The sequence below is a fragment of the Aedes albopictus genome, chromosome 1 (genome assembly GCF_035046485.1).
Source record: "Aedes albopictus strain Foshan chromosome 1, AalbF5, whole genome shotgun sequence".
NCBI classification, from domain to species: Eukaryota; Metazoa; Arthropoda; class Insecta; order Diptera; family Culicidae; genus Aedes; species Aedes albopictus.
The window spans coordinates 71059965-71086548 of NC_085136.1; the positions used below are offsets into that span (position 1 = coordinate 71059965).

Consider the following 26584-nt stretch of genomic DNA (forward strand, 5'->3'; position numbering starts at 1 on the left):
AAAACAAAATAACCTCCAAATAAAAATTCATAAAGACAAATTTTTTGAGGATTCTGTTGATAAATTTCAACGGGTAAGCCTTGACTAAATTTCCGAAGAAATCCCGAGTCTGTGAAAGAATTACTGGTCCCAATATCACAAAGTTTTTTAAATGCTTGCACAAGCGAAATCACAAAAAATGGGAAAACTCCAATATCAGGATGGATAAAATTTCGAGGTTCTCTTATATTTGGCAAAAGGTTATTGCAACCATAAAAAATTGCAAATGCTCCATAGAAAATCAAAAAGCGCTCCATAAAGAATGAACATATGTTCCATGAAAATGTGCAATGTTACCCATAAATAATTGAAAATTGCAAACTTCTGCTCCATTTCAAGTTCTTCCGAAATTTTCATTGGGAAATTTCTTAGAAAACTCCTCCAAATTTGGAAACACCTGAATTAACTTCAGAGGGTTATCCTTTGCAACTTAAGGCGAAACTGGAAGCATTTCCTCATTTTTATCGTTTATGATTTTTTAATAAATAACGAAGCACTATTTTCAAAATCCGTTTTCGTACACATGTAGAGTATGGATCAAGGTACATATCTTCTGATTTTTTTTTGTGATGGAAAATGTTTTCCATTTTTGCAGAAACCATTTTTTTGTGAAATTTTGTTTAAAAATGGTTTCTGCGAAAACGAAAAACATTTTCCACCACAAAAAAAAATTAGAAGATACCTTGATCCATACTCTACATGTGTACGAAAACCGATTTTGAAAATATTGCTTCGTTAATTAATAAAAAATAAAAAAATACAAAAAGTGAGGAAATGCTTCCAGTTACGCCTTAAGCATGTTTTCAGGAATATCATCAAGAAATTTTTCAAAAATCTTTCCAGGATTTTTTCATAATTTTCTCTAGGATTTTTTTAGAAATACTTTCAGGGATTCCTTCAGAAATTGTTCACGACTCCTCCTGATATGAGCATTTTTGCAAAAAATCCTACAACGGTTTTTGCTCTGAAATTCCGTCAGAAACATCTCGAGAATTTTTTTTTTCAGAGATTGCCTCAGGAATTCGATCAGATATTCCTACAGGGATCAAAATATGAAATATCATCCATAAGTTGCACAATAAATTAGAATCCTGCTCAGGATTCTGCTAGAATCCTGCTGAGAATTCTTCTAAAATCCTGCCCGGGATTCTACTCCGATCCTGCTCAAGATCCTGTTCAGTCTAGTCGAATCCTGTTCAGGATTCTAGTCGAATCCTGCTCAGGATTCTAGTCGAATCCTGCTCAGGATTCTAGTCGAATCCTGCTCAGGATTTTGGTCGAATCCTGCTCAGGATTCTGGTCGAATCCTGCTCAGGATTCTGGTCGAATCCTGCTCAGGATTCTGGTCGAATCCTGCTCAGGATTCTGGTCGAATCCTGCTCAGGATTCTGGTCGAATCCTGCTCAGGATTCTTGTCGAAATCTGCTCAGAATTCTAGTCAAATCCTGCTCAGGATTCTAGTCGAATCCTGCTCAGGATTCTGTTAGAATCCTGCTCAGGATTCTGCTAGAATCCTGCTCAGGATTCTGCTAGAATCCTGCTCAGGATTCTGCTAGAATCCTGCTCAGGATTCTGCTAGAATCCTGCTCAGGATTCTGCTAGAATCCTGCTCAGGATTCTGCTGGAATCCTGCTCAGGATTCTGCTGGAATCCTGCTCGGGATTCTGCTGGAATCCTGCTCAGGATTCTGCTGGAATCCTGCTCAGGATTCTGCTGGAATCCTTCTCAGGATTCTGCTGGAATCCTGCTCAGGATTCTGCTGGAATCCTGCCCAGGGCTCTGATAGAAGCCTGCCCAGGATTCTGCTAGAATCCTGCTCAGGATTCTGCTAGAATCCCACTAAGGATTCTGCTAGAATCCCACTTAGGATTCTGCTAGAATCCTATTCAGGATTCTGCTAGAATCCTACTAAGGATTCTGCTAGAATCTTACTAAGGATTCTGCTAGAATCCTACTCAGGATTCTGCTAGAATCCCACTCAGGATTCTGCTAGAATCCTACTCAGGATTCTGCTGGAATCCTGCTCAGGATTCTGCTGGAATCCTGCTCAGGATTCTGCTGGAATCCTGCCCAGGGCTCTGATAGAAGCCTGCCCAGGATTCTGCTAGAATCCTGCTCAGGATTCTGCTAGAATCCCACTAAGGATTCTGCTAGAATCCCACTTAGGATTCTGCTAGAATCCTATTCAGGATTCTGCTAGAATCCTACTAAGGATTCTGCTAGAATCTTACTAAGGATTCTGCTAGAATCCTACTCAGGATTCTGCTAGAATCCTACTCAGGATTCTGCTAGAATACTACTCAGGATTCTGCTGGAATCCTGCTCAGGATTCTGCTCGAATCCTGCTCAGGATTCTGCTGGAATCCTGCTCAGCATTCTGCTGGAATCCTTCTCAGGATTCTGCTGGAATCCTGCCCAGGGCTCTGATAGAAGCCTGCCCAGGATTCTGCTAGAATCCTGCTCAGGATTCTGCTAGAATCCCACTAAGGATTCTGCTAGAATCCCACTTAGGATTCTGCTAGAATCCCACTTAGGATTCTGCTAGAATCCTATTCAGGATTCTGCTAGAATCCTACTAAGGATTCTGCTAGAATCTTACTAAGGATTCTGCTAGAATCCTACTCAGGATTCTGCTAGAATCCTACTCAGGATTCTGCTAGAATACTACTCAGGATTCTGCTGGAATCCTGCTCAGGATTCTGCTGGAATCCTGCTCAGGATTCTGCTGGAATCCTGCTCAGCATTCTGCTGGAATCCTGCTCAGGATTCTGCTGGAATCCTGCCCAGGGCTCTGATAGAAGCCTGCCCAGGATTCTGCTAGAATCCTGCTCAGGATTCTGCTAGAATCCCACTAAGGATTATGCTAGAATCCCACTTAGGATTCTGCTAGAATCCTATTCAGGATTTTGCTAGAATCCTACTCAGGATTATGCTAGAATCCTGCTCAGGATTCTGCTCGAAACATATTCAGGATTCTTTTCGAATCCTGCTTAGGATTCAACTAGAATCCTGCTCAGGATTCTACTAGAATCCAGCTTTGGATTCTGCTCGAATCCTGCTCTGGATACTGCTAGAATTCTGCTCAGGATTTTGCTAGAATCCATCTCGAGATTTTGGCACAACTGAAAAAAATCTTATCAGCTGATGGATCACGTAATCCTCTCCCGTGTCACAACACCCACTGCACTGTGCGAACAGAACAAGTGATCACCATCCTCCACCATCTATCATCATTTCACGCACGATCACTTGTTGCTCCGACACGGCGGCGTGGCGGCAGCTACTGCATTTTCTCGTCTTCCCTACTGTCTTCGCAAAAAAGTAAAGAAAAAATGAGTAACACAAACTCGCGATCGTTTTCCGCTCCATCCACAGCAAACGACTACGTAGTGCGCGCCGGTTTTCCTTCCCAGTTTTCTCTCGTCTCTCCCGCTTCTGTTCGTTCGAATTCATTCATCAATCCATTCCGCCGGCGTGCACATGTTGACCACCGGTCGATCCGATCGGTGCGGTGGTCGGACGGACGGTTGGTTGCCCGTGACACTCAACCAGAACCCTGCGCCGAACAATGAGGAGGAAGTTGGGACAAAATGCTCCATCCAATGGATGGAAAATGCCATGTCAACATAATTGCATTTTCATGTCATTTCCAGCTGTCAAAATCACTTGATGGTCATGACATTCAACAGCACTGGTCGCACCTGCATCAAAACAGATCAACAGAACCTTACAAATGCGCACTTTTATTCTCAGAGTGACGGGCGTTTAACGCCTTAATGTATGCATCAATCCTTATCGCGATGATTTGCAAGCGTATTGGAGAAGGTATAGCACCCGGCGCATTTGAAAGTTTACGACCGTCGCATTTCAACCCAACAACTTCAGAGCTGACCATCAGAAGGCGCATTCTACCGTCGATTCCCCCGGTTAAGTAGCTTACGGTCCAATAAAGAATGAACCGACTTGTTGACTGGGGTCGACGATGACGACGACGAAGGCGAGGGAGAAAAAAGTCACTCATTTAGCTCAGTTCAGCTCAGCCCTGCGCCACCATCGATCGACCGTCCAACCGAACCAACGACGACTAATGATAGCCATAAAGTCAGTTAGCCGGATCAACTGAATAGGGGAAAGCAAATCTACTGAGTTCAGTCGTGCATCGGCACTTGTTCTGCGTGGTTGTGCGCGTTTGTTTGCTTGGGCTTCACATCAAAGGGTTAGGGAGTCCGCTGCGCGTTAGTGCGCCATCTAGGTCTGAAACGGTGGAACTAGCGACGATCGCGCGCGATCCTTCCTTCGTCGTTCGTCGTAGATTGCGCGTGAGTGAAATTTTGAAAAGTCTCGAGGGCGCGTGATACTCGATGCAGCAGAGTTCGATCGGACCGTCAGTTGTAGTTTGACCGCCGTGGGATTAAGTCGTTCGAGATCGAGACTTCCGAGCGTGTGTGTGCTGAGTGTGGATCAAGTGGAGAGATAAGAAGGAAGTATTAACAGAAGAATAGAAAACCGACGACACGGGATCGACTTTTTTGGAAGGTCGAAGACGAAAGGATTAAGTTACACGCATTTGAAACAGCGACGAGTGAGGATCGAAGTGGCGTGGTAATCGGGAGATTTTGTGGTTTCCAGACCGAGAAAGTCGATCGATCACGAGGTGGATCATAAGGCGGAAGCATGAAGAGATTTGGAAGGGGTCAGTGCAATCCGAGTTCCCAGCCGTGGTCACCGTGGTCTTCGGTCAGACGGTGAGAAAAGATTTTGTGGTGATCGATCTACGAGTGTAAGGTGATCCTCCCAACAACTACAAGTGTGTGAAAGATTATGATCGAAACAGGTGAAACATGATGATCGTGATCTGTGAATAACAAAAATAAGATTGAAAGGAGTCAACGAGTGTTCGAGTCGTCAGAAGTGAGAAGATTCGAAAAATGCAACGGATTTTGGGCGATCCCAGCAAGGGGGGTTACTGTCCAGTGGTACTGATCGCGTTGATTGTAGTGGGACTTGCAAGTCCAGACCAAGTGGAAGCCCTAACGGAAGTGGAACTGGAGGATGACTACCTCGTCGCGACCAAGGAGTTCGAGCAGCAGTGTATTCATCGATGTCCGGATCAGGTTAGTTCGCCCAATGGCTCGTTGAAGTCCCCTTAGGTTGAACCCGAGACTCCGAAGAAGGTGATAAGGGTGATAAGCGGGAGCTCTGCCCGCCGATCGTTCGTTCGTTCGTTAGTTGAAAAAGAAAATTCTCACAGCACTTGCTGCACACTTGGGTTTTGAGCAGATAATGGTGAACTAAATATATATTATTAAAAAACATACACTGCTCAATCAGAGAGTTCGAAGACGCTTCACAGGCAATCAACGAAAACAAACAGTTGCGATCCCGAATAAAAGTTAATCGTTGTAATTAGGTGTTGTTGAGCTACACTTGGTTGAATATGTTCTACACAGTTCTTCTATTGAATCGGCGATATTAGATTTTTATATTGTCATCATATATGAAGTTTAATTTTTCTTACACTGAAGAAAAATGTCACTCTGGAAACTCAAGAACTCATTTGCACATTTCCTCAATGAAATCTAGTCACTTATTGGTTGGATCCTATTTGACTTTGATCAAATTCAGCAACGAATCATGTTTAATACTAGATTATTTCTGTAATTTGTAAGTTTCATTTGAGTGGGAGCCATTTCAGAATCTTAAGCAGATTTTCGTCCAGTGTAGTCCCGACCGTTAATCGCACCGTTTCGTTGTCATGTGTCTAGCTAGAGGAAAAAGGCAAGGTTTGATAAGGATTACCAACTGACAACCTATCTACGGGGACCGGGTGTAAGTGATGCACCATTACAAAGCTGTGGGAGCATCAGGAGGGAAGCTGCAGCTGCAGCCGCGGCTGATGATGGCGCTTAATTTGCAATTGCACGGGGAAGAAAGTTCCTTGTTTTGAGGAGGAGGTTGATTGTGTGTGCAGTGTGGAAAAGATGAGATTTGTGTTGGCACTGGCGTTTCTTTTTTGCTGCGATGTTAATTTTGCATGTTAAATGCTAGGCATTGTGATCCAAGAGCTTGGACTTTCTTGGAAAGGTGACTGACTTTTCCTGAAATCATGTGTTTCTTTTCTAAGAACTTACGTCGAGAAAGCATACGGGACAATTTAGTCTCTTCTGAATTAAGTAGGAAGATGCTGCAAATGAGCTTTATTATTGCTTTGCTTTTATACTTCATTCAGCTTGGGGCTTCGTGGCCGAGCGGTTAGCGGCGTCAGTCGTTTAAGTGTCTCGTAAGCCTCGGAGTGTGGGTTCGATTCCCGCTCCAGTCGGGGAAAACTTTTCGTCAAACGGAAAATTCTCCACTGGGCCATTGGGTGTTATATGAGTTGTCCGTTGTCTAATGTTGTAATGTTCAGTCTGTAGTGGCCGAAAGGTCGAAGACGGTGTAATTGTCTTTTTAAAAAAAAAAAAAAAAAAAAAAAAAAAAAAAAAAAATCTCCGGAAAACACTCTACATCTTCCTTTTGAAATGAATTTCGTCGAAAATAAGTTTTGAATATGAGTTTCCACTATAGAATCTTTAAGTGTTCCGCAGATGTGATTGAGACCTGTGGTTGTCGAAGGCAACGATGCTAGGCAGTGAGAAGTGCCGCTCAGTTTCTTTTGTGTTTGATTTTTCCGGTGGACATAATGATAGATTTTTATTGGTGAGCTCGTTCCACGTTATTAAAAAACAAAGTATGGGATTTGTTGTGTGTTTAAACGACACACTTTGTCAGGCTCATCACTTCAAAAGTTGATCCAAAATTGCCGCGATGATTATGAATGACCCATTAAAGGTTAAAATCCTCGGAAATAAGCTCACAAACAAACACGTAACTTTTGAGGAAGTATTGTTTTAGATTATACCTTTAATTCATAACACAATGTGCAGCCACATCTTGTGACCTTTCTCTTTTGCTGACTAACAAGAGCTGCTTCCAATAGTAGACATGGACATGGGCGTAGCCAGAGGGGGTAGGGAGGCCGTGCTTGGGATTTCTCTACGAATTCTTTCAAGACCACCTTCAAAAATTCCTTAAGGCATTTATCCAAGAACTTCTGTTTCAGAAATTCCTCAAGGGACTTCTCCATGAGTTTCTCCTTCGTGAATTCTACCAAGAGCATCTTACAGGCTTCCAATAGTTATTGTTTCAGGGTATGTAACAAGAAATGCTTCAAGAATTCCTCCCACAAATCCTTCACAAACTTTTACAGATACTTCTGCAAGAATGCATAGACGAACTCCTCCAAGATTTTTTTCCAAAGCTTCCTTCGATGATTCCATCATGGATTGCCCCAGAGAATTTTTCTTGAATTCCTCTATGAGTTTCTTCAGACATTCCTCCGGGAATTTCTCCTGGGAGAGGTTCCTCCAGTGATTGTTCAGTGCTTTTATCGAGGGTTCTTCCAGGGATTCCCAAAATAATGTCAACAGAAATTCTTTTAGGTATTTCTGCAAACATTCTTTCAGAGATTTCGTCAGGGATACTCCATATACAGGGGATGGCCAAAATGTTTAGATAACAAAATGATAAGAGATAACTTGAGAACAGAAGTGGAAAATCTTTGGATATCAACACTAAAATTTATTGACATTGATGTTAAAAAATTACATTTTTTCGAGAAGAATCCAAAAAGCGTCAATCCATGATAACTTTTTTCAACGTTTAAAAAGTACCTATGTTTTAAGAGTTGTGAAGCATTTACATATTGTTAGTGTACGTTTAAAATTTGATTTAATTCGGTTCACTGGTCTCCGAGATATGACAGCTCAAAAATGAGTTGTTTAAAAAATAGTGTTTTACACAAACGGTTCTAACTTTGCGAAACATTAATCAATCGAGCCCAAATTTGTGCCAATGATGCACATATAATAGGTTGACAAACAGTCAAAATTTCAGATTTTTTGATGCGCTCTATGAAAAGTTATTGCATGTTGAACTTTTTTGTGAGAGAAAAAAAAGTTGCCTATCCCAAACATTTTGGCCATTCCCTGTATATGGTATTGGCAGTTTCAAAAAAATGTTCATAGAATCTGCTAATAGAGCATTATGAAACTTGACATGTAACTTGGGACCTTGCTTGTGGCTCCTTCTTCCACTCGTGGATTCGAGATGTGTTATGATTTGATGCGAAATTGTTATTTGACAAAACAAACAAAAAAAAAAGAAAAATCTATAGTTTTTTTTATAAATTTCAAAAATAAGATTTAGTCTCGAATGATTACAAGTTAGTTTGGCAGAAAGTTAAAAATCGGGTCAATTTTGACCACATATTAGATATTTCATCAAAAATAGATCGTTTTTGCCACTACGTGTTGTGAAAAAAAAACATCAACTTGAACCTAAGGGAAAGAGTTTGTTTTTTAATTTTTATTTATCTGTATTTCATCTAATGCTAATTCTACACTCGAGCGAAAGAGCGTTTAAACGGCACACTTTCTTCATTGAAACAACTTTTTCAGCAGTGCTTTCATGGTAAAATCAAAAGTTCAAAATATCAGCGCTCAGTATGCTGCTACGCCCCTAGGAAATAACTTGACTAATTAAGAATTATTCCGGGATAGCCCCTGCATGCATTATTATTTAACCAATTTTTTCTGTAACTATCACAAAACGTACATTTTAACTGGAATTCCTTGTACGAGTTATGCAAGAGTTTTCCTTTAAATATCATAAAAACTTTCCTGGATTGCCTACAGCATCATTGCCAGAAATTCTTTTGTGGATTATTGGAGGTTTTATCAAAAAATTTCCGGTATGTTTACAGAAAGAATTTTTTTATGAGAATTCCTCTAAAGAATCCTCTTAGTACCCCTTCAAAATACCTTCCTGTTAATGGATTTCTTTGAAAAAATCTCCAGGGATTCCTCCACAGATTCTTTCAGGAATTCCTCCGTAAATTTTCCTGGGCACTTCTTCAAGAGCTTCTCAAGAAATTTATCAATAGATTTATCGTCAAACTGATACACGGGATTCCTCCGGACATTTCTTCCTGAATTTCTTAAGGATTTCTTAAGGGATTCTCTAGGGAATTTCTTCAGGGATTGCTACATAAGTTCATTGTTGTATTCCTCTATTTATTTCTACCCACATTTCCAAGGGAATTCTTCCAAAAATATTGTCAGAATTTTGGCAAGCGTTTTTCTTTGAGATTTCTTCGAAAATTCTTCTGGATTTTTACTCAAATTCTGAGATATTTCTCCTCGGGTTTGCGCGATATGAAATTTAAAGATTCGGAGGTTGTTCCAGAAATTCCTCAGGGGTTGTCCTTTAGAAATTCAGCAATTTTTCCAGAAACTTTTTCAAAAAATATTGCTTTTATTTCTCTAGCGGTTTCTTTGGATATTACTTTATTTATTCTGGGATCTTTTCGTTGATGTATTTTGAAATTTATTTAGAAAATTCACTCTGGAACTTCCTCCAAAGGTTTCTCCAATAGTTTCTTCCAAAAATTTCACCAGAGATTCCCACAACAACTACCAAATTCTCCAGAAATTCCACAAGGGATAATTTCTCCAGTTTCACAAAGAGTTGTGTGAGAAAGTTGTGTATAAGTTTCTGCAGAAATTCCTCCAGGTATTTGTTCAGAAAATCCTCCAAAGATTAACCTTTTTTTTTATTTTCCCGAAAAATCCTTTGGAACATCCTCTGAGCATTCTCTCTAACGATCTTCTAAGGATTTATTTCAAAACATTCTCCGGGGTTTGCTTAAGAAATTGCTCAAGATTTTTTTTTCGAAAATTTGAATTTCTGTCAGAATAACTTCCTGGGATATCTTAAAAAATACCTCCAGATACTATTTAAAAAAAATGTGAGATCCATTTGGAAATTTTCTGCAGGAATTCTTATAGAAACTGTCCTAGGGATTTCACAACATTTTTTTTTCGAGGGATTTTTTCAGAAAATCTTCCATGGCTTTTATTATGAATTCGATGAAAAAAATCATCAGATATATCTCCACATTTTCCTCCAGAGATTTCTTTATGAACTTCTCCAAGGATTACTTAGATAGAACTTCTACAGATTTTTCAATAATTCTTTCATGGAACCTTGCTGAAATTTATCCTAGGATTCATTAAAAAAAAATTTCACGAGTTCCTAGAAAAAAAATCTCCAAGAGATTCTTGAAAATAATCTTTCAGGACTCCTTTGATAACTTCTCGTAGATATACTTTAAAAAATCCATTCAACAAATCCTAAAGAAATTTGCTCAGAAATTCTTGAACAAAATCTTCTAGGGATTTCTTTAGACTTTCGAATGTCCTCCAGAAATCTCTCTAAAAAATCCTTAAGAAAGTCTGGCACGAACTACTTCCAAAAATGTTGCATAGTTTTGGAAGAATTTCTTTCAAAAATTCTTGCATAGTTGTTCCAAAAAATCAACTACAAATTTCTTCTCATTTTTTTCAGAGAGCAATTTTCCAGAAATTTTTCGAAGCATTAACCCTCTAATACCCAAATTTTTTATTTTGATCTAAACATCATTTTTCGTCATCTAAAATCGATTTAAACATGTTTTGGAAAATTATTCTTTTTAATTCTTGATTTCGTGAATTTCAGTTTTTAACTTTGGGGCCATCCATTAAGTACGTCACGGTCTTAGGGGGGAGGGGGGGTTTGTGAAAGTGTGACAAGCAATGTATTAAGTATAGGAAAAACCTGTACGAAGGGGGGAGGGGGGGTTGAAAATTCCCAATTTTAGCGTGACGTACTTAATGGATGCTCCCTTTTCTAATTTTTATTTTTGAACATCCCCACACTTTTATATTTTTCCTGGAAGCCTATTTAGGGTACGACTTTTTTGAGATAAAAACATTTTGAGATTTTATGATTATTGTTGAAACAATTTTATTTTAATTTTTTTTTCATTGAAAATTTTATTTTTCGTGTAATTTTAAGGAAAATAATTTAAGAGTGTATTCGATTCCCTTAAACTATTAAACTAGGGAAGAATGATTCAGGAAAAAATTAAAATATGTTAATTGTAGCGATTTAATACAAAATAAACAATGACTTCTAAAAGGTGACTAAAACATCAATTTTTCAATGATTTAAAAAAATGTAAATACACTTTAAAATACACCAAAAACCATTTTGAGATAGGGTATCGCGCTACTTGGGCGGTGGCTTCTATATTCGTCTGTTTTCCACTATAACTCAGTCAATTTTGAACCAATTGACTTGAAATGTTGTACACGGGTAGATACTATACCTATCTCACCACATTCCAAAAGTTGTGTCAATTGGTTCAAATTTGACTGAGTTATAGTGGAAAACAGACGACAATAGAAGCCACCGCCCAAGTGGCGCGATTCCCTATACAAAACAGTCCTAAATATCAGTCAAAAATATAAAAATTTTGATTTTCTACGAAACAAAAATGTTTTCTCAAAATCACTCCATGGATTTTTTTTTGATAATGATTCACGGATAACTACATTAAATTTCAAAAATTCAGAACTCAGAGGCTTCCGAAAGAATTTTGTCCAAGGATTGCTTTAGAAATTCTACAGAAGATTACTAAGGAAATTTTCGAGATTTCTTCACATTCCTTTAGATATTTCTTCAAGACATTTCCCTTCCAGAAATTGCTCCAAGGATTTCTTAAGAAAGACATAGAAAATGCTCCAAAGATTCCTTCAGAATTTTTCCTACAGATTTTTTTAGAGAATGTTTTACGGATTCTTACGGGAAGGGTGGAAGACATTCTTGCAGAGATTACTGCAGAAAATTACACAAAGATTCAATCAGAAATTCCGCTGGGTATTCCTCATAGTATTTGCTCCGAAATTCCTCCAGAATTTTTTCCATGTGTATCTCTAGGAATTTCTCTATGGATTCCTCCTCAAATTCTTAAAAAAAAAAATTAGGAATTTTAATTAGAGGATTTCTTTGGGATTTTTGTTTTTTTTTTCAAAAATATCTCAAGGGGTTTTGATAGGTATTTCACTAGGGGTTTCCAGGTGTTTCTTCGAGTATTCCTCCAGAAATTTCTTCAGAAAAAATCATCAATGGATTATTGAAATATTTCTACTTTTCCTCCAGAAATTCTTTCAGGAATTCATTTAGAATTTTCTTCAGATTTTTTTTTTAAATATTCTCTGATTTTTCAGCGATTCTTTCGGAAATATCCTTACAGACTTTTTCAATATGTATTCCTAAAATTACATGGGAATGTACCAGTGAAGGGGCTCTGAAATCGGGAAACCTTGCCCACCTAGCTCTGATTTTACCATAACTGCACAGGAAATAAAGTATCACACATTTTGTCAATAATATACCGAAGCAGAAGTGGGAGACGTATTAAATTTATCTTGTCTCGGCCCCTATCGCAAATTGTAACCACTTTTTAGTGAAATAGAACGAATGGGTTCCCAAGGCGATAAAAGAAAAAAAAAATGTTATGCGACTTATATCCAAATTGATTATATTATACAAAGAACACTGGTAAAAACGGTAAACAAGTAACATCACATTAAAATGTTTGAATAATGGCAAGGTAGCCCTGATAAGTCAACATAAATTATTGTAATCCACAGGCCCACAACAGTGACAGAATGCCACGTACTTTTTTGACTGGCTCATTCACTTTTCATCTTCGCTCTCTTTCTTTTTTGTAATGATGACAGCGTAAGGTTGCATAAAAATGAGGTAGTTTGTGCAAAAGTGGCGGCAAGGCGACTCAATTGATGAGGTTCGCCGAAAAGTGCTTTTGAAATAGGGTTTCTAATCAATCTTAAAATCCATTGGCCAAATTTTACCACACTATATCGCAATAGTGCACATCATAAGTCGCATAAGATATCGCTTCAAATCATATTTTGTACGCATAAGGCATTTTTGCAGTATCTTAAGCTCGTATAAGAGACCGCGTAAAACACGGTCATAGACTTAATTATACGTGCAAATTGGTTGTCTGGGTGGTCTCCTCTTTCTTTTTTAATTTCTTTTCTTCTTTTTAGTATTCTCCACTGATACACACCAATTTTCACTGGCGTACACTGCCATGAATCGCAAGTCAGTCCCATCTGCATTTTGGGCAAAAATGAGTTAATGGCCCTTTTAGAGCTTTCTTCGGATGATAGACGGGCTTGGTGGTCTAGTGGCTACCGCTTCTGATTTATATGCAGAAGGTCCTGGGTTCAATCCCTGGCCCGTCCCTTTCCTCCTACTTTGTATCTTTCTATATACTTTCTCTCTGCTCTCAACATATACAACTCATGTATATAAACATGTTCATAGCCGTCGCTAGAACAGAAACGGGTTGAAAAAGCCGTTTCCCTTCCTTCCAAACTTTCACAGCACAGTGTCACAATCCTATTAGAAAACGCCTACAAGTTATGCAATCAAGCGAACTGTGCCGCACATCTTCAAAATAATAAAAACACACAATTCTATCACCTTCCCCTGGTATCCACACACCAATGTGTGAACCTTCTGCCAACCAATTCCCACCAACACTCCAACATCCGCATGAATTTGTGCTGGCGCAGAGGTATATTCGGCCAGATGTGGATACAAACGATTGCAATCATCACTTCCTTACTCCTTCCCCACATTGACCTGCAACCTGACGTGGCAGGCGCCATTGTCGCCTAAAAATAGAAGATCACCAACGCTCACACACTGAAGATGCCTGCTAGTCCCCGGCAGTTATCTCATTGGTCCTTGTGTGAGTGCAGCTGGTCTGGCGATACTGGAGTAGCATCCACGGGCGGTCAATCAAGCTCAAGCTCAAGCTTTTAGAGCTTTCTTCGGATGATCTTTCAGCTGCGTGCAAAACAATATAAAGTTTGTTCATTAAGATTGAAAAACAACACCAAGTCAGATTGTCCCATAATGAAATGTAATCGCAAGTCAGTCCCATTACGAACTTATGCACCCTCCAGTATGAAACCTGACACTATTTTAGCCAGTTTTATATTTTTCACTGTTACGTTTTTACGTTTGAAGCAATGTGTGAAAGTTTCGTAATGATCGCAGAAGTTTTCAATTCATGGCGATTTTTTAGAGTTTCACGTAGAAATCGAATTTGAAACCTTCAGAGGCCATTTTCTCAATGCCTACTTTTTACATATGGGACTGACTTGCGATTCACGGCAGTACAGCAGCAGAGATTTCACATATGAGTTGAAAATTTTGGTGTTTTGACTAATAGGTTTCTAAGGAAAATTTTTATAAGTCTCTGACGTTTCGTGGCCTTGTTGGCTACACAGATAAAAATAATGAGATTTACACTTCATGTAATCTTCATTTTACTCATGTAAACTTAATGTTATGATGGTTTACATGATATATCATGTAAATTTGTGTTATATGTCATGTAAACTCTCAGAGTCATGCTGAGTTACATGATATATAATGGAAGTTTACATGATATTTCATGAACTTTACATGATATGTCATGTAAACTTCTATGATATCCCACGCTCCAATTATGTGCATCATATGTCACAGAATTTTACACTCTTTTTTCGATATGTGTACACAGATCGATAAAGGAGTGTAAAATTCTGTGACATATGATACACATCGTTGGAGCATGGGATATCACAGAAGTTTACATGACATATCATGTAAAAGTCATTAAATATCATGGAAATTTCCATTATATGTCATGTTATTCAGCATGAGTCTGTGTGTTTACATGACATATAACACAAATTTACATGATATATCATGTAAAACAGCATAACACTAAGTTTACATGACCAAACTGAAGTTTACATGACGTGTAAATCTCATTATTTTTATCTGTGTACGATCAGGACTTTGCAAAGGTCGTTGGTTTCCTCGGGTAGTGTGATTTGAAATTGAAACCTGAATTATGAGAATCAGGGAAAGTCATTTCTTGGCTTGGGGTCTGGACAAACTTCCAGTGGAGTTGTGGGATCCTGCTAAGATTGCGGTTTACACTACGCCGTTGACAAAATTCCTCCAGGTATTCCTTCCGTGATTCCCCTAGGACTTCCTTCACTTCAGGGATGTCCCAGGCATTCAACTTCCAGGAATTTATTTATCGGTTTCTCCAGCGTTTTTTTTTTTCTTTCAGGGCTTCCAATGATTATTTCCGGCAATATTTTCCGGGTTTCCTCAAGAAATTCTTCCTGGGGCTCTACCAGTAGTTCTTTCTGGAATTTCTCAGGGAGCTGTTTATCAAGAGCTTAAAAGGTTCCATCCAGGATTCCTTCAGGCACTTCTTTAGGAATTTCACGCGAGATTTCTTTCGAACTTCCTCCAAAAATTCATTCTGAGATTCTTCCGGAAATTCCAGGATTCCTCAAGGATTCGTTCTGAGACTCCTCCAAGATTTCGATCCGAGATTCCCACCGGAGTTCCAATTGAGATTCCCCCAAAAATTCTTCCTGGGATTCCTCCAGGAGTTTCAAGATTCCTCCAGGATTGCCTTCCCGTGAATGAACTCTAGGATGAGAAAAATAAACTTTTGAGAATTCTCAAGGAGAATTCTTGAGGAGTCCCTCAAGAAACCTCAAAACAAGGAAGAATATCAGCTTTCGGAGTCCCAGTAGGAACTTCCAGAGATATGATAGAGAGAAGGAATTCATTTAAGGATTCTAGAAGGTACTCCCGATGATTCTAAAAAAAAGCACCTACTTAATGCATAAAAAAAAACTCTGGGAGGAATCTTCAAAAAAAAAATATCTATAGGAATTCCTGAAAGAGATTCTAGAGAAATCTCAAAAGGAGGAATCCTCAAAAAAGGTATTCCAGAACAAGCGTTCGCAGAAATATTCGAAGAAGCTGCTCGATCAATTCCAGAAGGAACTCCAAGAGGAATCACAGAAGAAACTCCTGAAGGAATCTCGGAGAGAAATCTTAAGGCAATCTCGGAAGGTACTCTTGGAGGAATTCTAAAAAAACTCCCTGAGAAGTTCCAGAGGGACTTATTTCTTGAGGAATCCCATGTTTCTCCTGGATTTTTTGTTCCGAGATTTTCCCAGGAATTTGTTCCAAAATTCCTCCAGGAACATTTTATAAGATTAACACAGGAGATCCCTTAGGAATCCATCAAGATATGTCTTCGGTGACTCCTACAGGAGTTCTTCTAAGCATTCCTCCGAGAATTTCTTCCTAAGAGTCCTCCAGAAGTTCCTTCACCGGTATCTCCTGGAATTCTTTCTGACACTCAATTTTCTTCTAAAATTAACCTTTAGCCAGAGTTGCCCCTGAGAATTCTTTATGAATTCTATCTTAGACCCATTCAAAAATTCCGTCAATGGTTCATCAAGGAGTTTGTAACGGTTCGTAGTACCCCCTCAGCAGGTTGGTGAGATTTTGTCGCGGTCTAGTGTAGTTTCGTCTGTTTGTTTATTTAAAATTCAGGAAAGTGTTTGTGTTGTTTGTTTCAACTCTGTTTTTGTGTTTGCTGGTCACCCGAAAAGGCGCAGCCATATATAGCAGCAACTATCACCCGTCAACATTAGCCACCAGATGACTCTGCCTTACCTGAAACATGGCCGTAGATGGTGGTAGCGAGAGGAGCTCATTAGGATCTTGCAGATCCTCAATTGACGAAAGAAACGGCCATTTGCCCAAGTAGTCCTCAACAGCATAGTTAGAAGTGCTCGCTGTTCTTTGAGCCAAAGTGAGGATCAAGTGTGGGTGTAGGATTCCAAGGACACAGGTATACCCCGAATCTAGATAATTCAACGAATTGTTTAATGCCTGGAATCCCCCCCCCCCCTCACACAGAACCACGAGGTTTTACTATAAACCGCAGTTATACCGTGGTGAACCCTAACCCCAAAATGGGTCACCATCCGCCGTGGCTACATCCGGCGAAGGCTTGGGCAAATGATGATCCGGCCATTCGCTACACCAGGCCGAGGACCACCCTAAGAGCGGTTCTCCAGTGGCCGCGGACCCCGATTCGATTGGGCGATAAAGGTCGCATCAAACGGGAAGAAGAGGATTGACGAGGAAGGAGAGGATCGGTGAATGATGGCAGCAGGAGAAAGGGGCTCCGAAGAAGGGAGAAAAAGGTCAGATTAGATTAAGAAAATGGGTGGAAGTAGAGTGGAAGTAGAGAGCTAGGGAAAGAGAGAAAGTGTAGAATTACCAAATATACAGGAGTGTGAAAAAGGCAATCCGTGTTTCCCTGAATCCGCGAAATAGAAAGGATAAGCGTGCCAACCCTTGAGATGTGAGGTCCTAAAACAGATTCTCGTTAGCCGCTGGGAAGGGTCACCTTCTGTGACCCTCTCCTCAGCTAACGGTAGCTGCGGCAACCGCCATTAGTTACAAGTTCCTTCTGAGATGCATCCAGGAGTTCTTTTTGGGATTCCTTCCAAAATTGTTTTGTGAGATTTAGGAGATCCTTCTTAATTTCTGCTGGATTTCTCCTGGATATCTTTCCAGGATTCCTCTTGAAACTTCTTCCGGGAATTCTCCAGGATCTCCAGGACCTCTTTCTAGAATTCCTCAAGGAATTTCTTATTCATTTTTTCCTGAGATGTGTAAGAAATTTTTCCAGATTTTCTCCAATTTTCGTGTCAATAGATGTTTTAATGATTGAGGAACTTGTAATTTATTGATTTGCTTCAAGATGATACGGAGCGTGATAATATGGTCCACACAGGATCTTCCGGCATGGAATCCTGCTTGCTGCCATCGGAGCGTTGCGTCAATCTTCGCCTGTATCCAGTTAACCGTAGTGTGGCCAGCAAAAAAAACACCCGTAGAAGGCCGGCAGGGTACCCGGGTACCCACGAAATGGAAATAATCATATCTCAGCGATTTTTCCACCGATTTTAAAAGTTTTTGCCTCATTCAACTCAGAAACTCATTATCTATCGAGATCGTATTTGGTTAGACCGGTCCGATCACCATAGGTACCGGAAAATCCGGATTTCCGGATCCGTGTTTTTATACAATACAATATACGGGATTTTCGGTAGGTTAGTAGCAATTTCGGTACCAAGCATCGTAAAATTGCTTTGGCATATTGTATCTGACCGGCCTGGAATCATAAAACGTGTTGACTTTGAAACTGTGATTTCGGAACACGCTTCCCGTGAGGCATTGGTTGACCATAAACACTTTAAGGTATCCTAGCCTTAACAATGTGGGTTTCAATATGGTATAAGGACATGCTCTCAAAAATATGGATTTTCCGAAAACCACGGTGATTAGATCGGTCTAACCAAATATTTTCCCGATAGATGATGAGTTTCTGAATTGAATGAGCTAAAAATTTCCAAAATCGATGAAAAATTGACGTAGATATGATCATTTCAATTTTGTGGGTACCCGGGTACCCTGCCGGCCTTCCACGTAATAAAAAAATGCAGAAGCCCTTCCCCGTGCCCCTCCTCACTTTAAAATTTGGCCAACCCCAGTAATAGATGTATATTCACGAGTTCTAAGATCTAACAGAGTTCCAACATCCTAGTCTCAATAACCATTAAAATATCGAGATTTGAAATTGAAAAAGGTACCCGGGTACCCTGCCGGCCACATAAGTGTTAAGGATCACTTTGCAGAGAACTTTGAGTATGATACATAGTAACATAAAGCCCCGTCAATCATCGCATACCGTCAGGTCACCCTTTTTAGGCAACTTTACTAAGATGCCTTGCATCCAGTCGACCGGAAATGTCACGGCTTCCCATATGTTGCAGAATTATTGATGCAGCAGTTGTGCAAATACTACGGGGTCAGCTTTGAGCATCTCAGCTGATATGCGATCGACCCCTGGGGCTCTGTTCGATTTCATGCTACGGATGGCTGTTTCTATCTCCTGCACTGATGGAGCTTCGGTGTTGACACGGGTAATGCGTCAAACCCTTGGCGGATCATGCTGAGGTGTTGATGGCGTGACCGACACTTGAAAAAGGTTTCCAAAGTGCTTGAAACAGTGTTTTAGGTCAGTCAATAGCTGTCCACACGTGTCTTTCACGGGCATCATAGCATTAATCTTGGTCCCACTAAGGCGACGTGAAAAATCGTAGAGGAGTCGGAAGTCGCCGGTGTTTGCGGCTTTCTCGCCTTCGTCGGCTAGGGAGTCCGCCCACGCTCTTTTGTCCCGTCTACATGAGCGCTTCACTTCCTTCTCAAGAGCCGAATAGCATTGACGGGGTACGGCTTTGGCTCCTCGTGTTTTCACTCGCTCTATCTTCCTCCAGGTATCATCTGTGATCCACTGCTTTCTTCGGGTGCGTAGCTCACCCAAATTATTCTCGCCGGTGGCAATTAAGGCGTTCTTGATGTTGCTCCTCCATTGATCTTCTACACTTCTACCTTCCGGAATATCCGCAACACGGATCGCCAGCTCCACGACGAAGGACCTTTTCACCGCAGAGTCTTCCAGTCGGCGTATGTTGAACCGGCGCCCGATTTTATCCTCCTGTCGATGGATCCTAGCAATGCGCAGTCGGATCTCGCCGATTAGGAGATGATGGTCGGACGCAATGTCGCAAGAAGGCTCCGTCTCCATTTCCGGCTGATGCAGATGTGGTCGATTTGATTTTCCGTGACGCCATCAAGGGAAACCCATGTCACTTTGTGCAATGGTCGATGAAGAAAGAGCGATCTCCCAATCACCATGTCATTGTTGCCACAAAACTCCGCAAACAGCTCTCCGTTTTCGCTCATTTCTCCGAGGCCATGGCCTTCCATGACGTGCTCGTAGTCCGAGTTGTCGGAACCAAACTTCGCGTTGAAGTCGCCCATAAGGTTCTGAATATGACCTTTCGGAATCTTGTCCACGACAACATTCAGTTAACTATAAAAGTTCTCTTTGTCTTGCAATTCGTCAGCATCGGTTGGCGCGTAACATTGGATCATGGTAAGGTTTCGAACCCGTGTTCTGAATCTGGCTGCAATTATCCTCTCAATAATAGGTTCCCACTTCATGAGCGCAGCGTGGGCGTTAGCGCTGAGCAGGAAACCAACTCCACGGTGGCGAGGAGCGTATTCATCTCGTAGGCCAAAGTATAGCAGAATTTGGCTCGATGCCAAGCTGTGTTCTCCAAAGTTCGGCCTACGGACTTTGCTCAGTCCTAGGATCTTAAGCTCAAGGCTTGCCTCATCGTCTAGGTGTGCCAGTTAACCCTGCTGGGCTAGGGTTAATTCATTCCAAGTTCTAATTCGTGTCCGTTGTTTCGCGCTAAAAGTTGTTGCCATAATCAACTCGTAATCTTTCATTCGATTTTAGGGTTCCGGGAACAGTAGGTTGTTGGCCTAAGGTCCCCTATCCACTGTGGTGGCGCTGCCACCTTATTGTGTGGTAGTGAATCTGCATTGTTATTCGACTAGCCTTCCAATGAACGCTGGTAGCACATGAGCACATGGTCTGCCAAATGCACATCAAGCAATCTAGTAGGCGCACAAAAGGTCGTCGCGTCACTACTTCGCAAACGTCAAAGTGTAAACACAAGTTACTTCCTGGGGGCACTCGCTTGTCCACAATAATTCCAAGCTCGACACTTAGGAATAGCTTCCAGTGGAGCAGCATTTCATACTCAGTCGCTGGATGCCAGAACAAACGCTGTTTGAGCCGAACCTCCTTGGTGAGCAGACGCTCGGAACGTATCTCGTCAATCTAGCTGAAGTCAGAAGGACAACGGTGCCCAGGCTGCACTACCATAACTTGGAAGTTTACAAGACATGTAAATTCATTACGTCAGGTCTTTTACATGTGCATTTTCATCAAAATTCATAATTGGAAATTTCTTCGATTTACAATATCATAAATGTGTCTGTTCATATCTCTATAAAGATTCTACACAGCAAAATCAATATGATGGCTATAGACTAGGCTATAGATCCTTCGCTATGAATTAAAGCTACCAAAACTCCCATGACAGTGCCAGTGAACCAAATTGGATTTTAAATTTAAAAAGGCGCACGATAATCTCGCTTCAAAATATAAACCTATTAAAAAAAACACTGATTTGCTCCCAACCGAACCAAAGCGCACATCAGAGTTCTCCGTAAGGCCATCGCGAGAGGTCGCTTGACTTGTTGATATGCATTGGATGCTGAGCTGAACGCGTCCGCGTATCGATCCGCGTCGCGTCGACCGTGTATCAGCTGCTGCGATGCGAGCACTTTCCCCATTTCACCACGTTGGTTGCGTTGTTGTGATTGTTGTTGGTGGCACACGCTTCTCGCGATTATTCTGTACAGAGTAGATAGACTCGCAATAGTAAACACACCAACCGAATCAGTGACCGTTACGGCTTCTCAAGAAGATTCTAGTTCTTTTGGATTGTTCTTCTTCACATACATCCCGATAAGGATTTAACCCGTCCCCGTCGTGCGTTATCGCGGTTCTTAGTTAGTCTGGCACCATAATCTCCTTAATAGTATTTAAGAGCTGGAATCCAAAAAATGAAAGGATGCTGCCACCAACATCGTGTGGATGGGAGTAAACAGAAGTGTGCACAGCACATACACAATTTGCACAAAGGCTATGGAGCGTGAAATATGCAAAAAATTTACAGCGGTTTCGGTCTGCACTGGTGCACTTCATTTCGCATCGCGCGCACGCTTCTTTACGATGAGGCTGAGCTGCCACGCGCGTCGACGTGTGACGGACCACGATGCGCGAGGGAAGTGCCTTTTTCGAGGAAGTGCAGGAAGAGTAAGATTTCAATCAATCAATTGATTTTCTTAGGATTAGAAAAAATAGACTTTCTCTGAAAACTGGTACTTTTGCCATAGATTCCGCTCGGAAACATTTTAATACGCATCATGTCATCGTAACTTCTCTTCGACAGTTGCTCAAGGCGTTAGATAATGCGCCGCATGTAGCGAATGAGCGAATGGGCCCAAATACTACAGATGTTTTCCGCGGCCACGCCGCGGTTTGACGATTCCCGCGCCTCCCTCTAACAATACATCATTTGTTATGTAAATCACATGTTTTCAGCGGAGGAATTCTCGGCGGTCGTATCTTTTTGTCGTTCGCACTTCAGCAAGATTCACACTGTCAGGAAAGAAGATGTTTTTGTGTTCTTTTTTATCACTGCCGACTGTTGGTGGCGGTGTCGGCGGCGGTAGTGTGTGTCGCTTAGTTCTTAGTAAACGTCTGACCGTATAGTGATAGTAGATGGTTGAATAATTGCAATGATGGTGGGCTAAGGCCTCGGGCTAGGAATACATATCTCCAATCATCATAAACGGGAAATTTCAATCAACCGCTTTCTTTTCAAAAGAATACCGTAGGGTATCGCGCCACTTGGGCGGTGGCTTCTATATTCGTCTGTTTTCCACTATAACTCAGTCAATTTTGAACAAATTGACTTGAAATGTTGTACACGGCTAGATACTATACCTATCTCACCACATTCCAAAAGTTGTGTCAATTGGTTCAAATTTGACTGAGTTATAGTGGAAAACAGACGAATATAGAAGCCACCGCCCAAGTAGCGCGATTCCCTATATGATAGTAATAGGAGGAACAGCAAAATATAGGGTGGAAATCTGCATATTATGTGCTAATTTCCGTCATATCAGGTGGAATCACAATGGTCCGAATCCACGTTTTAGCAGGAAAAAAATCCGTATCTCTGTTTTCGTTAATTTTAGGCATTTGGTGTCTTCAGAGAAGATGTTTGAATTTGTTTTCTGCATATTTTCCAAAAAAAATTGATTAGGGTGGTCCTCGTCTTAACTCAAATCTGGAATAGAACTTTTAAATTTCAAGTCATACGCGATCGAGTTCTTCAGCAAAGTTGTAGGCGATGCTATTTTGAGCAACTTTGCCGAATACGCCGTTTATCTAGCTCTTAATTTGAACATAGTAGGTCAATTTTAAGTTTTGGCTTAGGGTGAGCCCCCCAAAAACGGTTTTTTTGGAATAACTTTTTTATTTGATTTTTTTCGAAGATGTGAGCTTCGGAGCATTTAAGGAGCAAGTAATGACGCATATTTGTTCTGAACATTGCATGTTGCTAGGTCTTGTCATTCAAATGTTATGGGCAATTTTGACTTAAAAACAACGATGTCTTCAAATGCTTATATCTCATGGAGCTGGTAAAATAAAAAAAGTTCTTTAAGCGGCATTTGGAAGGTCACATACATAGCCAAATGTGGAGCAAATTTTACAAGAACGTTATTTTTTAAATTGGAATAAATCGACTCCAAAAATCCCCTTAAAAAATCAAAAAACTACTTATAACTCATACAATTTTAAAGATAGAGTCAAACTGTCTTCGGAAAAAATGTGGGTTTTCACCATACCTAAAAGTTCCTAAAAGCTTGAAATTGATAACTTGTTTTTAAAGAATATAATCGTTCTGATTTCCTAGAAAAACATAGCATGTACCCCCTTTTTTTTAAACACAAACCGGAGGTTGTTGAATCTAATCCTCCTACCTAGAGTTGTTTCCAACCTTGGTCGAAGATGTCTCCACAAAGCATATTTTCGCCGGCATGCGGTAAATTTATTGTTGACATATCGGGCTATCTGCTCGATTCTGGCGACCCCTAAGAATCAAATTATCAATTTCAAGCTTTTGTTTCACGTTTTTCAAAAAAAAAAAATCGTGTATGGAAAACTTGTAAGCATGGTAAAAACCTACATTTTTCCCGAAGACAGTTTGACTCTATGTTTGAAATTGTATGAGTTATAAGTAGTTTTTTTCAATTTTTTAAGGGGATTTTTGGCGTCGATTTATTCCAATTTAAAAAATAACGTTCTTGTAATATTTGCTCCAAATTTGGCTTTATATGAGACCTTCCAAATGCCGCTTAAAGAACATTTTTTATTTTACCAGCTCCTAGAGATATAAGCATTTGAAGACATCGTTGATTTTAAGTCAAAATTGCCCATAACATTTGAATGACAAGACCTAGCAACGTGCAATGTTCAGAACAAATATGCGTCATTACTTGCTCTTCAAATGCTCCGAAGCTCACATCTTCGAAAAAAATCAAATAAAAAAGTTATTGCGAAAAAACCGTTTTTGGGGGGCTCACCCTAAGTCAAAACTTAAAATTGACCTACTATGTTCAAATTAACAGCTAGATAAACGGCGTTTTCGACAAACTTGCTCAAAATAGCATTGCCTACAACTTTGCTGAAGAACTCGATCGCGTATGACTTGAAATTCAAAAGTTCTATTCCAGATTTGAGTTAAGACGAGGACCACCCTAATCAATTTTTTTGGAAAAGATGCAGCAAACAAATTCAAACAACTTCTCTGAAGACACCAAATGCCTAAAATTAACGAAAACAGAGATACGGATTTTTTTCCTGCTAAAACGTGGATTCGGACCATTGTGGAATGTAGACAATAATTAAAGATATTCTAACTTACCTTTGCCAATGACTCATTAGATGGATACAAAAAGATGTAGACCATCAATAACCAGTCCCTATAGCACCATTATACTACCGTTCTACGCCCAATTGTCCCATGTTATATGGGAATCTCATATAACATGGGATAACTATGCGTAGAACGGCAGTATAGAGCTTGCTGACATTTATTCACCTTTCTCTTTCAAGCTTGCAGGCGGGATAGGATTTGTTTTCGTCGGGAAACCTTTCCTGATGACAACAAATCCTATTCCGCCTGCATGTTTGAAAGAGAAAGGTGAATAAACGTCAGCAAGCTCTATAGCACGAACAATTTTAAGTTGACCAAGGCAACCACATCAAAGCAGCAGCTAGCCGAATTGTTTTTCTCCACCGTTTATTTTTCACGTCGCAAGATTCACTTATTGAATTGACCTTCAATTCACACCCCAGAAAAGCTCTGTGGCACTTCGAAGTTGGACTTCACTGCACAAAAGCTGCTCAATTATTGAAATAAGTTGCTGTTCCCATTGGTAAATTGTAAACAAACAAGTTGTCGTCGTCAATGTGTGCGTGTATTTTCGGCATACAAAACATCGTATTTTACAACCACAGAGAAAGATTTCAACGCAAAAGCTTTCTGCTCAACAGCACTTTGAACACATGATGGGATTTGGATTGCGAAGAGATTGACCGACTTTTTGCATACACAGCTACGGTTAAATAATAATTTTTGACCATCCGTTGTACCATAGTGTCACGTAGAAAATGACGGGAATTAAATTCATGTTAAGCCCGAAATCGACGTAGACTAGATGGAAATAGAATTCGAGGGAAAATTATTCAATCTTATTATTTTAAGGAAATGGTGATTGCTTTACAATATTTTTTTTAACTTTATATGAAAGCTAAATCATAAATAGTTCAGTTGAACTAAATTGGCCATGAAGCATTGGGTGAAGTTCTAGTCTAGTCTAGTCTACACATACACAGCCATTCATTGAAAGCATCCTGGAAAATGATAGGATCGACTACTCCTATCATTTTTCTTGCCATTATTAATGGTTGCAGTGCATCAGAGATGCATTACAAGCATTAAGGCGGCCAGGCCTACTGTACAGCGTTCTTATTTTTTTTTTGGAATCAGCAAACGGGGACATCTCGTACCAACCGTTCTGTGAAAAGGGAGAATAATATATCGCTTCGTTGGGAGTGACTTTGCTAAGAATGTTAATGTCACTCCATGTCCTCTGGAATCCTGGGATGGGGCAACGGTATTTCCCCCGTATGCCCTGGCTCTCAAACCTAGGCTTAAGCGCCTTTACTCGCTCTCTGAAACGAGATCAAAAGTTATGGTATCCATCCTTCCCCAAATAAATATATATCCATCATGTTTGAATGTCACTTGATCTTCCGTCAGGATGCTCCAAATCCTCATTCAATCCTACAGTCAATCTACTCTTTCTCCTTGAGCCGTATTTTCTTCAGATTTAACTCCCGACAAACCTGGCATTCGGATCTTCCTTCTCCTGCTTTTTCTGCTTATTGTGGACTATCGGTGGATATTGAAATGGTCCTAGTCGACGGAACCAGACTGTTTGCTAGCCTTGAGTAGATGAGCTGCACCATCCAAAACTATGTTCAAGCTTAGTCCTTCAACTGTCAGCTGAGCAGACGTAAGTAAAAACTCCAATAATTACTTCAGCAGCGGGAACTTCCGGTGATTTGGTTGTCCAATTTCCCTATTATGTTTTCTAATCTAATCTAATCTAATCTCACACTAACGCAGCCATTACTTGAATGCATCCTGGAAAATGAAGACTTTTCAAGTCTATCATTTTTCTTGTCTAACGGCCAGGCCAACTGCGCAGCATGTACCGCAGAGAAGATTTCAAGGGATAGAAAGATTTCAACATAGTCAATATTTGAAAACATTCTACACCTTGAAATCGAGGGGAAAGATGGAAGCGTGGACCTCCCGTACCAAACGCTTCCAGATAACGATATAGATATTAAAACATGTTCGCATGTATTATTATGGTGATGTATACGGTGATTTGCTAAAGAATATTAATTAGTGCGCCAGGAATGGTGGTACTTCACTGAAAAGAGAATAAAGGATATATACTGAATAAGGCATAAGTGATACGCTCGTTACAGTTATTATTTTTTAAAACATGGTATTATTATACAATGAAATTACCTGAATCCTCCTGAAACAAAAAGGTTTAATAGAAGTTAAAA

General features: G+C 40.2%; 1 protein-coding gene across 4 annotated transcripts in view; it reads left to right on the forward strand.

Moving 5' to 3' along the window:
* The first annotated feature begins 4119 nt into the window (after positions 1–4119).
* Positions 4120–26584, forward strand: part of LOC109432609 (proto-oncogene tyrosine-protein kinase ROS) — a 94215-nt gene continuing 71750 nt past the window's right edge. For all 4 annotated transcript variants that reach the window (XM_029877454.2, XM_029877451.2, XM_029877453.2 and 1 more), the window contains exon 1: positions 4120–5153. In XM_029877454.2, the coding sequence (XP_029733314.1) occupies positions 4968–5153 (186 nt within the window). In that variant the 5' untranslated portion in view covers positions 4120–4967. The remainder of the gene's footprint in view (positions 5154–26584) is intronic.